We start from the raw sequence: 15,577 nt of genomic DNA, 5'->3' as shown, positions 1-15,577 counted from the left end.
TAAGAGTTTTGATTTGTTTTTCAAAATTCCAGATGTTTCCCCAAACTTTAAACATTAAGCAAGTGTTTCATTCTTTCTATTTTCTCTCAACAAGAAAAAAAAAAAAACAGAAAGAGCAGAATGTGAGAAAGCAAAGTGAAAAATCAAGGTAATCCCCAACAATATCAAAATCTTTTTTTCTGAAAAGGGAGAAAGTTCTTTGCACAGAACATGCACTTAAGAAAAGCTCAAGGGCAAAATGCAAACATAACATCAAGAAGCCTTTAAATTGCCAGTCAGTCTGCTACCAGAAAACTGAATGACCAAGACTGAACCTTAGTCTATCGATGAACTGTTTTAACTCATTTACACTAACGGCATTTAGCTGACTTACAAGGCTACTCAAATTACGGAGGTGGGCCAGTGTAGTGTTGGGAGTCTTTCCCAAGGACTCTTATTGGTGTAGCATAGCACAGTCACCCAGACCAGGAATCAAACCCTGGTCTCCCATGTGGTCCCGAATATTATCTGGAAGGTTATTCCAGAGTTGGGGGGCTTCATAAGAAAAGGCTCTTCCCCCTGCTGAGGCTTTCTGGATTTTGGGAATGAGTAAGAAGCCCACAACCGGTGATCTAAGTAATCTTGATAGTTCATATTATGTAATAAGATCTCGCAGGTACTCAAGAGTGAGGCCATGTAAAGCTTTGTATGTTAATAGAAGAATTTTATAGTCAATACGGAATTTAACTGCAGCATTTTAAACTAGCATTTAAAGTTTATTGAGCTTCCTGCTGTAACAGCCTGACATTAGTACATTACAGTAATCTAGCCTTGAAGGCGTGTACTAGCTTTTCTGCATCCTTTAGAGAGAATTTCTTAGTTTGGCCTAAGATATAAAAAGGTTGTCCTAGTAATATTAGCTACATGTTGCTCAAATGATACTCAAATAATAGATCTGAAGGCCTTCCAGAGGATCTCCTTGATGTATGTTGCAAGACAGCAGGCGTGTTCATCAACCTGAAAGGCATGACGTGGTACTCGTAGTGCCCATACAGGGTGATGAACGGCGTCTTCCACTTGTCACCCTCTTTGATCCTGACCAAGTTGTAGTCAATGCGCAGGTCCAGCTTGGTAAAGATGAAGGCCTGCTGCAGTGCCTCAAAGGCTAAGGTCATGAGGGGTAATGAGTAGCAGTCCTTAATTATTATTTAGTTGAGGCCTCTGTAGTCAATCCAGGGCCTCAACCCCCCATCTTTCACCAAACAAAGAAGAAGCTGGCCTCAGCCAGGGAAGTGGATGGCCAGATAAACCATAGGGCCTCCTGGATGTAGTCCTCCATTGCCTGGCTCTCTGGTGCTGATAAAGAAAATAGCCTACCCCTAGGGGGACTAGTGTCAGGGATGAGGTCAATGGTGATATCAAAGGGTCTGTGGGGGGCCTGCCATTCAGAAACACCTCCCAAAGGTGAGTGTGTACTCTTTAGGTACATGCGAGGAGTTGAAACCTTTGGGAATGGTGTCAGTCCCCACAGTAACCCTAGGGGTCTTGAGGCAAGAGGACCGACAGGCTAGCCCCAGTGTGTCCAGTGGGTTATGCCACTGGAGCCAAAGCAATCCCAGAACTACACCCCCAGGCCAGAGGGAGAAGCGACAGGTCCATCAGTGGTCTCCCCTGAAAGACGTTGGCATTTCCCAAGAGCTCGGGGCAAACAGAGGTGCTGAGAGACCCCGTAGTAGAGGCATCTGCCTACGCACATGTGGAGGTCATGCCTCTCCTGTGGCAGGCCAGTGTGCCACAACTGCATGGGCTGGACACTACTGTTGGAAGGCTTCTTGACCTAGAGCTACCACTTACATTTATTTTCTATATAACCTGCAGCACTGACTTTTAATATAATATGGCCAAAAACCATTAGAGACTAAATGACTGGATATTCTAACACAAAAGACAGGAGAAACAAACTCTTGAAAGTGGGCGTGGCAGAATAAGGTGGATACTCACCTGCTAAAGCCTTCAAACTACACCACTACAAACTACAACACAGCCCATATAGCTGCTTGCTAATGCCATCAAACTACTTGTAGCCACCTGCTTTTTACGGGGTCAGTAAATTAAGTATTTGGCCTTTTGGCCTATTGCAAAGCTCTTTGAACTTCAAGTACGGCTTGGCCCGACCTGCCATCCCTTCAGATCTACAGAAGCCCTTCTGGCCCTAGCCCTAGCCCTTTTTCCGCAACGGGTTGAACCCCCGTCTGCAGCGGGAGCCGGCATCCCGAGGCGAGACGTTGGAGCTGGACGACTTCATCGCTCTCGCTATCCGGCTGGACCAACTCCTTGGTTGCTTGTGTCATGGTCGATCACATTGCCAGTGGTTGTGACCCACCATTACCAGTCTGTGTGTGTTGTAGCGATGATCGACTGCGGTGCGGAGGTGAGCTTTCTCAGGAGCTGGCAGCTAAGTACATAGGTCCTTTTGTAGTTATCAAGCAATATATCATATCAATATTTCTTACACTGGGCAGCACATTTCTCTCTAGAATTCCTTGATAATCTTGAGATTTCATTGTACCTTGCACAGATTCAAGACACCCTGTACCAGATGCAGCAAAGCAGCCCCAGAACATAACAGAGCCTCCTCCATGTTTCACAGTAGGGACAGTGTTCTAAATTCCAGTCTGGCTTTTTTATGATTTGTTTTCAACAATGGTGTCCTCCTTGGTCCTCCATGAAGTCCACTTTGGCTCAAACAACGATGGATGGTGCGATCTGTCACTGATGTTCCTTGAGATTGAAGTTCACTTTAATCTCTTTAGAAGTTTTTTCTGGGCTCTTTTGTTACCATACTGTAATGTGGTGCTCACTTACAGCGGGGTTTGAACCCAGGCCGCCGTGTTGGAGGGCCGGCGCGCTACTGAGTGAGCTACCACGATCACGTGACCAACGGGCCCAAGTGCAGAGTCTTTCAATCTTAGAGCAGGTAAACCGGAAATGAAAAGTAAAATTTCTCGGGACTCGAACCCAGGCCGCCGCGTCACGAGACTGACGCTCTGTCGCTTCACCAAAGCGGCAGTTATGAAAACGGCCAACAAATGAAACTTAAAAGGAGATGGGTTTAATAACAAAGGACGCCAGGGGAGAACTGGCTACCTCTTTAACTCTAGAGGGAAAAACAACTGAAGAGCAAAAAGGATCTCCCAAAAGAAACCAGAAAACTGAGAAGTTACAGGGAAGACAGACACTCCTGCCTTCCTCTGTAACACTAGTGTATGAGTGCTACGCGCACACACACACAGACACACACGGGCACACACACAGACACACAGACACCGGGAGAGAGACTCGGGAGAGACACACGAAGGGGAGTGACACACACTCAGCCTTCCACTCGAGATCTACACAGGCACACAGATACACACACCACCAGAATCAAAAGATCCAGCAGTGGGGCAACTGGATCTGTGTGCCTATATAACCTACTGCCCAGGTGTAGGGAATTGGGCTCAATCACTAGCTGGGGTGACTCGGGGCCTCCCCCTGGTGGCAGGAGGAGGCCTTGCCCTAGAGCTACCCCTTACACATACGTATTTCCATCTGATTTGTCATCAATTTTCCTCCTACTGCCACATTGGCTACAGTCCCATGGATCTTACATTTCTGAATAACATGTGCAACTGTAGTCACAGGAACATCAAGCTGCTTGGAGATGGTCTTATAACTTTTGCCTTTAACATGCTTGTCTAAAGATTTCTTTCTAATCTCCTGAGACAACTCTTTTCTTCACTTCCTCTGGTCCATGTTGAGTGGGGTACACACCATGTCACCAATCAGCACAGTGACACCCTTTGGCCTAGACACCCTTCCGGTTATAATTTCACAGAATGTATTTACTAGTCCTTACTTAGGACTGGTAAGACAGGTACCTCAGTCAGAGGTATTTCATAGTAGGATGTTAGTGGCTTAAACAATGGAGCAAACCACCTGGAAGCATCTGCATTTATATTCACAATTAGTTTTTTCAGGGTTGTTCTTTAAGCTGTCAGCTGTCTGGATGTAGCTTCATTGTATGTTAATCTTAAATTCTTTAACACTCTCTAATGACATGTGCATGTTTTATATATTAAAAATATATGTTTTATGAGTTTCTCTGCATCATTTCTTTTAGGTAAAGCTAAAAACTAAATATGTAAAAATGAAACTCTTTGGCCACAATCATCAAAAAGAACAAATAGAGGGACCTAATAGAGGGATAAATGGGCAAACTTTGAAAGTACATTTACATATTCTTTATGTACACATTAATATAAACTAATTTTGCAACTGTAAACTGCAACTTTTAAAACATATTGCACTGTGCTTTTAGTTAAAACCATACAAATGTGCAAAACAACTTGTCTAGTACATATAGAATACTTATACTCAAGAATTTCCTCTGTCCTGCACCTCATAGTAAAATCTTCCTGAAGAGAACCCCTCCTTCCCCAGCACACACTCGAAGTAATCAAACCTCTCTGGATTGTCAGAAAGATCCTGTCCTGTGTCTCTACATGTGACTGATGATGTTGCTGTATGGATGAGCTGTATTAGCATCCAGACAGAAAAAAACTGAACCCATTGGAACAGTAAAAAAAACCATAACCATGTCTGTCGCATAAAAAACATGTATCTATTCTGTAATTACTGGAAAAACAACCATAATGCATTACTTTCCAATACCGGTTACAATTTCTTTTTGTTTTGCCTACTTTTATTGCAATAACCTGTAAGATAATCCTGTATATCCTTACTGCTGAGACAAAACCTTTTTCAAATACTGCAGACTGTCATAGTGTTAGGCCAGACCAAGAGGGAAGAACGCTCGCAGAGATGGAATCCATTGCAAGAGGGTTTATTTAATGAACACAAGGGGTATGAAAAACATGAGCGGCAAACAGAGGGCAAAACCTTGAACACAACCGAATCATGACAAACGAAACAGCGAACACAACACACCTGGGACTGGGAGGAGTTGAAAGTTGAGCAGGCATGAAGGGAAAGCTAATAGTGTAAAAACCAAATGGGATCTAGAACTAAATCCTACAGGCAGGGCCTGGGCAATGGGTGGTTAACGTGAACAGACACTAAAGCAGTGCTCAATACATAAACAAGGGAACCAGCCGCTAGACCAAACAGCAAGGCCAACCTAACATAAAATAGCAGCGTGCCGCCGCGAGCGTGGGTTGACTTGCTTGGGCGTGGGTAACCTGTGAATCCAGACATGAAGCGAGCGAGGCTGAGTAGCAGGGAGACCTGCTCCTGAATGTGGGTAAAGCAGCAGAGCTGACCCGAACACACCGGAAACGTGCAAGGAACCTCAGGGCCTCCTAGAGGTCCCAGACGGTTTAATTTTGATGAACCAAATGAACATGAATCGACTCACATGAACGGAACCAAACACACATGGACATAAACAAGGCGGAAGTCCTTATTTGGGCCTGTGGGCACCGGCTCGGGATCACCCCAGGAGAAGGCGTGATACCAAATGCCTGACACAGACCAGATTACGGTAATACTGAGTAAACTAGCCGAATGCTTGTAGATAAACAGCAAATTATGAAAGGTTTTTCATAATAAAACAGTCCAAAAAGGTTGTTGGCAAGCCAGTCCAGGCAAATCACAGTCGTACAAAATATGACAGTAGAGACAGATACTTTTGAATACCCTTGGTTTTAGAGGAAACAATGAATGAACAGGTGTCCCAATACTTTTGTCCATATAGTACACATTCAAAAAGGGTATGACCAGTGAATGTTATTTGGACTGAGGGTGGTAAGTAGAGGTAAGACTGACAGATATGCCTAGACTGGCAATAGAATAGAATATGTATTACTGTAAGTAATGTAGTGCAAGTGCTAGAAGGGGGAAGATCAGTAACAAACTACACCACAATGTTTTACCAAGAACAAGAGGGTACTAAGATGGTAGAGCTTTAAGAACTTCACATTCCAATTATGTTGTACATGAGGAAACAAAGTGACGAATACCTACTGACATGTTTTCCTGCGAATAACAAGAGGCAATATTGCCAATTGTGTGAGTGAAGAATGAGCTCAAGTAATAAACTGATCAAAGGTCAGTTTTTTTTTACTCATTGGACATTGTTAATGAATCAATGTCAAGTCAATTTTATTTGTATGGCTTTTTACAACTGTTGTCATCACAATCAGCTTAACATAATTAGTAATTAATAAAAGACAAGTCAAAAAAGAAATAACGTAAGAAGACATGAAGGATCCAAGACCCCCAGTGAGCAGCCAATGACCACAGTGGCAAGGAGAACCTCCCTCAGAGCTGGAGGAAGAAACCTTGGGAGGAACCAAGACTCACAAGGGGGACCTGACCCGTCCTCCTCTGATCAGAACTACTTATTATTGATAAAAGTTACCAAACCATCTATACTGTTGAACTGCTCTGATCATAATTGTAATATAATAATAATGGTGTAGAATAACTTAATATAGTCATGGCAGTGATGGTCAGAGGGTAATAGTGGTAATATTAATAGTGGCAGATAGTTAAGAGTCCATTTAGGTTTAACATGGTCATTAAACAGGTATCAGTGGTAGGAGGTTATGTTGCTGGTCTGACATGGGTGGTGGTGGGTGCAGGGCCTGATGGTCGGACTGGTAAGTGGCAGCTACCAGTCTTCATCAATGTGGCTGCCAAAGCCTTGTATATGTAATTTTCACAAAAACAGGGACCACCAAGCTTGAAGGTTAAATCTCTTAGCTGATATAAATACTCCAAGTTCTTATGATCAGTAAATACTTGAAATGGATGTTTAGCTCCCTTAACAAGTGTCACCACTCTTTGAATGCTAATTTGGTAGCCAGTAGTGCCCTATCAACTATGCCATAATATGGAGAGTAAAATGTGACCAGATGCAATTGACATGGTTCTCTTACTCGACAAGAAAAGATGCCCACAACCTTGATCTCTGAGGCATCGCACACTACCACAAAGAGTTCAGAAGGATCTGGGTGTTTGAGAATATGAGCTGAAGTAAAGGCTGATTATAAAGTGAGGGAAATCTGGTCACCCTGCTCAGACCAAATAGGCACTTGGCACTTGCCTCAGAGAAGGGAAGAACATAGGGCAGCAATGCTGCTGGAACTATAAATAAACCTACAGTAGAAATTTACAAAACCTAAGAAGCATTGGAAACTCAACAGACTGGGGTATGGGCCAATTAACAATGGTCTTGACTTTGGCATCACTCCCTCTGAACTGATTATGTAACCTAAGAAAGAAACTGTGGTCAAGTGAAACTTACATTTCTCTCCTTTGATATGTGATATATGGTCCTCTAAGGGTCTAAAATACCAGATGGACATATTGTCTGTGTGTTTTAAGATCAAGAGAATAACTTTATTGAGAAAATCAATGATCTTTGCAATGACAAACTGACCTAGCGTGTATCTCATGAAAATTAATTTCTACAGTCTTGGACAACATTTCTGAGGCAGGAACCTTTAACATGGAATTCACTGATCCAAAAATCTCATCACTGATTCATGGAGTCATTTATTACACCATTCATTCATTAATTTATTCATTTATTCACTGTGTAAGACCTTTCACTAGTTGTCAGAGGTTTTGTCCTGAGATGTTCTACAGGAGTGATGATTAGTGGAGCTGGGTTTCCCCCTTCATCATTGAAACAGGGGCTAAAAAATGGATAGAGCTTCTCAGTGAAAGACTGACCAGTGAAAGAGTAGATATGAGATCTGGCCTCAACATCATAGAAGGAGACCAGACCCCCCTCATAATCCACAAACACCCCCACCTTCTGGGGAGCCTGCTTCAAGGAGAGGGGGGCAGAGGGAGCTTCTGCAGCCACGTATTCATTCTCATTTCTGAGACATACAATCCAGTATCCGGTCTCAGGTCTGGCTGTAATCTCTCCCTTCCTGTTGCTGGACGCTCTGGTCACTCCTAAATCCCATCCCATCCCTCTGACTTGCACCTCATAGTAAAATCTCTCTGAGGAGAACCCTCCTTTCCCAGTACATTGACACATTCATCAAACCTCTCTGGGTTGTCAGGGAGTTTCTGTGGCTTTTCTCCATGTGTGACCTGTTTCCCATCATCAGAGAGGAGGAGTGCAGGATGAGCTGTGTCCGGATCCAGAGTCACGTCCACTGAGAGAGACAAAAATAAATAAATAAATAAAATTGTAACAGTAAAGAACAGGTTTCATCAAAGGTAAACATCTCACCTCATATCTCCATTTTAAGAATTCTTTGTTTTTTAATATTTTAATGATAAAGTGAACAACATAGTCTTGCTTCCCTTGTAAAGTAGCTAACTTGGAGATACAGGGTTTAGTTTTAGTAAAGGAGAAGAGTGGACACACCTGCACACTGCTGGATCTGCTTTAGTTCTGATTGGAAAAGAATAACATCATCATTTGGTTCAGAATCTACATATTGATTAATTAACTGATATCAATTCAGTTAATAACACAACACACAACACTGCACCATCAACACAGAAGACCCCCCACTATACACTTTATATGCAAATGATTTTGGACACCCCTTCTAATGAATAAATTCAGCTACCCATTGTTGACAAAGACATACAAATGCACACACACACAGCTTGTTCAGTTTCTGTAGAGAATAACTGCTAATAGAATAGGACTCTCTGGAGCATAAATATGAACATACTGGTATCATGCCTAATGCCAGGCGTGGGCTAGAGGGGTGTAAACCCCTCCAGAATTGAGCTGTGGAGCAATGAAAGAACTGTTGGATGGTTGAGCTCCATCCAATACTTTTGGGATGAGGTGGAGAGTTGGGGTCACTAAAGCTCTTGTTGCTGAATGCAATCAAATCCTCACAGCAATGCTCATCCAAAACAGTTACCCCAACAAAAGCTGGATCAGCTCTTTTATTACCCTTGATTTCAGAAGAATCAATGAATGGGCAGGTGTCCCAATACTTTTGTCCATATAGTGTGCAAATAATTTAAATGGATAGGAGTTTAATGTTATCAGGATTTTAAAGAATTTTTGAAACATGATTCTACAAACTTCCCCCAGTCCTCACAAGATCTGACTCATCAGTGAACACTTACCGATCTCTATGAGCTTCTTCCTCTTCACACTGATTGACTTCTGAAGCTGAGACAGAGCTCTCCTCAGCCTCCTCACCCACGCTAAACTTTACGGTAGAAATGTGCTGAACAGCAAGAAGCAGAATCACCAGGAAACATAGCAAATCCTAAACCACGCTCCCAGTCTCACCTTTTTTAGGACCTTTCTCTGCTCACCTAAATGGTGTTAGTTCTTCTGAGAGTCTCTGGAGACGTTTCAGACTGCAGATCGAGCTGAAAGTTTAGAAGCTCTGCTTGTGCTTTCGTTTCTCCACAGTGACTTCAAGAGGCCACATCCAACATTTTATAATGAGTTTGTTGCTCCTGCAGGTTTTGGCCACCAGGTAAAAGACATTTACCAATTGAATTACATGATCTCAACAAGCCCAAAAACACATGGTATAGTTAACCATTGGAAATTCTATATGTTGAACCCCCCCTGTAAAAACATAGTGATGCCACAGAAGAACCATTTTATGAGAGATGTGTATGATGTGTGAACCTTTGAAAGTTTTAAAGAAGGGGGTGTAAAGTGGATTGAAGGCTCATAATACTCTCATCTATTTTACAAAAATGGTTTTATATCCAAAGCTACTTCTCCTGTATGTTTTTAATCAAGTATTTTAGTAATATTATTATGGAGGAGGTTCTAAGTCCACATTGCTAATATTACATCCAATACATTGGGGTATTGAGTTCACATTTGGTCAAACTGGTTTATTTGCATATCCACTGTATAATAATAAACAGATTCATTGTTTTAATCAGGTCATGCTATGATATTTCTAAATCTTATATTTAAAATATAATTCTACCAAGTCAGTGATCTTCCAGGAGGAGACATCAAGCTGCTATACATAGATATATAGATATACTGAGCTCAGTGGCCATAAAGGCACTGGTAGACCAAGAAAGACCAACCCAGTCGATGACAGAAGACTTCTCCATAAACGTAATACAGAGAAACCCCCACACACCTGCTGACAGATCAGAAACACTCTTCTAGAGACAGGTCAGCAGATAACTTCATGAACAGAAATATAGCGGCTGCAGTGCAATATGCAAATCACCAGGTCTTTCAGGTTGAGAGTGAGTTCACCACTACCAAAAGACCACAACCCACCAACATCAATCTCTTTCCAAACTGGAACCCTAGTCTAGAGATGTAGAGCTGTTTTACACTGTAACTAAATCAAACCAAGAGAAATTCTGAAGAATCTAGTCTGACCATTGGCCTGCAGGCTTAAACATCAGATGTACAGCAAACACAAATGGGTTGGCCCTGCTGTTCCAATCTTTTCAGAGGGGACTGTATTTATATTTTACATTCAAGCATGTATAACTAAACTGGCACGAGGCAAAATCACTGCTCTGTAGCCAGTGATTCATGTCAGAGTAAACGTGTAGGACATGGTGTATTTTTAAAAGCAAGAAAAGCTTAATTTACAGTTCTACAGGAGTGATGATCAGTGGCTGTGAGGGTTTATCTTCATCATAGACAGAGAGACTGAAGACTGGATAGAGCTTCTCAGTGAAAGACTGACCAGTGAAAGAGTAGATATGAGACCTGGCCTCAACATCATAGAAGGAGACCAGACCCTCCTCATAATCCACAAACACCCCCACCTTCTGGGGAGCCTGTTTCAAGAAGAGAGGAACACTAGAAGAGTCCAGAGCTTCATATTCAGTGTTATTCCTCAGATATACAGTCCAGTATCCATCCTCAGGACTCGTGTAATATCGTCCTTCCTGTTGCTGGACTCTGAGGTCACTCCTAAATCCCAGTCAGTGTTCCCTCTGACCTGCACCTCATAGTAAAATCTCCCGGAGGAGAACCCCTCCTTTCCCAGCACATAGATATCATAATCAAACCTCTCTGGATTATCAGGGAGGTCCTGTTCTGTCTCTCCGTCTCTCACTAGTTTTCCATCATCAGAGAGGATGAGAGAAGGATGAGCTGTGTCAGGATCCAGAGTCACGTCCACTGAGAGAGAGAAAGAGAGAGAGAGAGAGAGAGAGAGAGAGAGATACAGTTTAAACCACATCCAGCATGTAGGAGAGATCACATTTAACCATGTGATGAATAAAAATCCACACACCTGCATACTTTCGGATTCTTTTTAACTCTGGGGGAATAATAATGAAATAATGAGCAAAAAAGTCTCAGATTTCTGTTCTTTCTTCATCAAAATGAAGCAGAAAACAACATACAGCACATTGTGGAGCTGAACACGAGTGGAGGACGAGGGCTGATCAAGAATCAATATTGAAACTCAAACTCTAATTGATTCATTACAACTTACCGATCTCTATGAGCTTCTCCATCTCCTCACTGAGAGCTTCCTGAAGCTGAGACAGAGCTCTCCTCAGACTCCCCACACTCAGATGAGGGTCAACACTGACGTCAGTCCAGTTCTTGGTGTGTGGGGGTCTGCAGAGGGACGGGTAAATCTACAGTACAGCAGGAGAGAGGAGAGACCCCTCAGCATGGGCAGTGCTGTCCTGCGCTGGACTGCATTACTACTGAGAAACAGAGGGACTCTGACCTGTAGGAGGTGGAGGTGGTCCTCAGTGCGGGAGAGCTGCTCCAGCTCAGTGTCTCTCCTCTTTAGCTCAGTGATTTCCTGCTCCAGCTCTTTAATGAACTCTTCAGCCTGCCTCTCTGCTGCTTTCTGCTTCTCCTCCATCACCTCCAGCAGCTCAGCCTGGCTCCTCTCAATGCAGCGCAGCAGAGCTCTGAAGACCTCCACACTGTCTGCTCTCTCCTTCTCTGAGCTTTTCTATCAGGAGAGAATTCAGAAGGACTTCTATTCATTTTTACATTTTGGTCAGGTGAAACTAACAACTGCAGTGCAGGTCATTAAAACTCACTTTACGAAGTTCTACAGAGTCTCTGATCTCCTCGATCTTCTTCAGTCGGTCCTGGATCATCTGCTGAACTTCTGCCTGTGTCTTCTCCAGCTGAGTCTGCAGCAACCAAACACATTAAAGCAAAGCAGATCATTATTATGAGGATCTTTTATCCATCAGCTTAAACGTTCTCCTTCCAAAAGTTCTCCTTCCAAATGTTCCTCACCTTCTTCTCTCCACTCTCCTCCTCTATAGGAACAGTGCTGTGGGTCTTGTGGTCTCCCTCAGTGCAGAACTGACACACACACGTCTTGTCGTCTCTACAGAACAGCTCCAGGGGTCTCCCATGTTTCTGGCAGATGTAGTCCTCCAGGTTCTCCACAGGATCCATCAGCTTGTGTTTCTTGAGTTTAGCTGCAGTTTGATGAGGCATCAGATGAGTGTTGCAGTAAGAGACCCCACAGTCCAGACAGGACTTCACAGCCTCCAGCTTCTCCTCACTGCAGTAGACACACAGCACCTTCTTAGATCTGGAGGGACGTTTCTCTGGAACTCTGCTGGACTTCACCTGAACTGAGCTCTTGAACTGAGCAGCCAGTCCAGAGATGAACGTGTTCACAGACAGTTCAGGTCTTCGAGGGAATTCTCTCTTACAGACTGGACACTGGCAGTGTGAGCTGCTGTCCCAGCACTCTCTGAGACACACCATGCAGAAGTTGTGTCCACATGGAGTAGAGACTGGATCAGTGAACACATCCAGACAGATCGAGCACAGGAGCTGATCTTCAGACAGGAGACTGCTGGAGGAAGCCATGTCTGATGGAGAGAAAAAGAGAAACATCATGACAGTGATGTGAGAGCAGCTACTCAGGGTTACATGTCCATTAGCTTAGTGCTAACAGACATTAGCATTATCGGTGAAAGGGTAAATATTGCACAGCCAGCAAGACCAGAGTCACCAAGCTGGTCGGCCAGCATGACAAGCAAGGCCAATTGGTTGACCAACATGACCAGCAAGACCAAGCTTGGTCAATTAGCATGATGGTCGACCAGCTTAGTACTGCTGCTCATGCTAGTCGACCAGCTTGGTCTTGCTACTGTTGCTGATACTACCATCATGGCAGCATGGTTAACCAGCTGTGGTTAACCAGCTAGCCTACCAGTACACTGTTTTTCACCTTGATGACCAGCTTTTCAATCAGCTTAGCCCATCCGAAACCAGCTACCAGCAAAAGCTGGTCTTGAGCTGGATATTTCAACAGGATTGTGTTGATCAAAAATTATTTAATGCCTTAAATGTCCAACCTTAGATTAGCATGGAGCAATCTTCAAATAGGAAGCACTCCCAATGCAAAAACGGCCCACACATTAGGTCAACTCACCCTACTTAACTACTCATGCTGCAAAATAGATGTCATTTTGAACTTGTAAAGACCAACAATGGGTTCCTATGGAGAAGAAACAGCTTGATGGTTAGATCTGGTCAGTTTGGCAGTATAGTGTTCATATAACAATAAGAGGTTTGGTAGTCTTAGGTCTTAGTACATTAAATACTGTGTGTCAAGCTATTTTTCTTATAATAGGTTCTTATGGGAAATAGCTAAATGTACAACCTCTTCTCCCAGACCAAGTGTGTCTCAGACCGCCTTCACTGAGCTTACAGTGCCGAAGCAGAGCGGATTTCCCCCTGGATTCCCAGTTTGTCCGGTAAGTGGGCGCTCCAACACTAAAAATACTTGATGAATACTTATGAAGTTGCTGCTTTACTTACCAGGCACTGCCTTCAGAAATCCTCGCTTGGCTGAATGGGGTGCTTTAGATTTGCGTGGGAGTTGAAACCTACAGAAAGGCAGCTTACCAGGTGAAGGTTTGTAGACCACTGACAGGCCTTGATTGGCTAAATGAGATGTTAGATTTAGATTGGATGCCCACCCACCAGGGTCAGTGATGGGACCAGGAGGGAGGGGTTAAACATGGGCCCCATCGGGTTTGTACACTGCATATTGGGCCTAGATGGGACCCATGTGAGACTAAGGAGACTAAGCACCTGGCAACCCTGCTCCGAACTTTACATGGTCTGACACTTGATGGCTGAGTTGCTGTGGTTCCTAAACCCTATATATTACTTTATTTTTCCATCACCGGCTCGTCCATTCGGCAGTATAGAGTACAAATGATCAGCAGGAAGTAAGAAAGGTTTGGAGTTTCTCTATTGTAGTTTTAGTACATTAAGAGATGAGAAAGCTTAATATAAAACATTTTACAGTCTGCTTTCACTATGTTAACCAACACCAACCGTCTTGTAGCATAGAAACATAAAACACAGAAAACCTACAGCATTCACCCAGGTCATTAAGAGTAAAAGACATCCTGCAGATAAACAAGCTGATCAACAGAAAGGCTCAGCAGGAAGAAACACTGCAGAAGAAGCACTTCACCAGCTTTAGCTTGGTCCTGTTCTCCTGCTTCCAGAGTTGACCTGCAGGGCTGTTCAGTCTTCAGTTTGAGGAGTGATGACCACTGGAAGAGCTTCGAGCTGGATGTCCTGTTCTGGTTTAGTTCATGAATCTGTTGCTCGAGTTCACTTTCGTTTCTCCACTGGCGCCTCATGACGACAGTGTGTTGCAGGCTTTGGCCACCAGGTGGTAGTGATTTACCATCTGAATCAAAGTGTGATTAGCTCAACATGTCCAAAAACATAAGACACATTACATCATGTCGAAGTGAAGCTCTAAAGTTTATTATTGAGTGAGAATTTGAATATCTGTGAATATCATAATCTAATTTATGAACAATGTGTGTGTGTATATATATATATATATATATATATATATATATATATATATATATATATATATATATATATATAAATTATAAAATAAATAAACTATTGCCAATTTAGTAAATAATAATCTGATAAAATGGACTCACTGGTTTAATCAGATTATTATCAAATAATGTATTTCCAATTATATATATAGTTTTTATATATAATATAATAATCTATATAATATATAATAAAAAACTTTAAATAATAAAATGTTACTGATTTTGTTCCATAAACTATTTTTTCAGATACATAAATTGGAAATAAACTATTTGATTTGAGTAAATAATAATATGATTAAACAGAGTCTGTGTTATCAGATTATTATTTACTCAAATCAAATAATTTATTTCCAATGTATACATATCAAAGTATAAATTACATAAATTACAATTAAATTATATCTAATTATAAATTACATTATAAATTTAATTATAAATTAATTATAAATTATGTAATTTATGTAAGTATAAATGACATATATATGGAACTAAATTATTTGATTTAAGTATATTTTATCAAATTATTTTTTATTTACTTATATTTGCCATCCGTCTGAAGTATTAACCAATAAAAATGTATAAATACTGTTGCTGCCATGCAAAACCTTAATTGTTGCTGCCAAAGCTGGGTCAGTTTTGGGCAAAAAAAAGAAAAAGAAAAAAAAGAAAAAGCTGTACAAACACACCTACCATTGCCACAACTGACCCATGAGGGCCTTAACTGGGCCATATTTGGTCCAGAATCGTCTGCTATCTGTTCTTATTTTTCTCAGATTGGTGTGAA

The 15,577-nt window shown here is 42.1% G+C and overlaps 2 protein-coding genes across 2 annotated transcripts; both read right to left on the bottom strand.

Annotated features, from left to right (window-relative positions):
• Positions 1-4,867: 4,867 nt before the first annotated feature.
• On the bottom strand, positions 4,868-8,696 carry LOC140562146 (zinc-binding protein A33-like). The gene is given in 4 exon segments (XM_072687568.1): positions 4,868-8,010; positions 8,013-8,156; positions 8,372-8,456; positions 8,688-8,696. Coding segments are annotated over 4 exon segments (681 nt in total). The 3' UTR covers positions 4,868-7,567.
• Positions 8,697-9,286: 590 nt separating this feature from the next.
• On the bottom strand, positions 9,287-12,808 carry LOC140561898 (E3 ubiquitin-protein ligase TRIM39-like). Its single transcript, XM_072687150.1, is given in 7 exon segments — positions 9,287-10,850; positions 10,853-11,098; positions 11,214-11,240; positions 11,418-11,565; positions 11,661-11,894; positions 11,986-12,081; positions 12,191-12,808. Coding segments are annotated over 7 exon segments (1,662 nt in total). The 3' UTR covers positions 9,287-10,557.
• Between the last annotated feature and the right edge of the window lie 2,769 nt (positions 12,809-15,577).

This window comes from Salminus brasiliensis, chromosome 9 (genome assembly GCF_030463535.1).
Source record: "Salminus brasiliensis chromosome 9, fSalBra1.hap2, whole genome shotgun sequence".
NCBI classification, from domain to species: Eukaryota; Metazoa; Chordata; class Actinopteri; order Characiformes; family Bryconidae; genus Salminus; species Salminus brasiliensis.
This window is presented reverse-complemented; position numbering and strand designations above follow the sequence as displayed.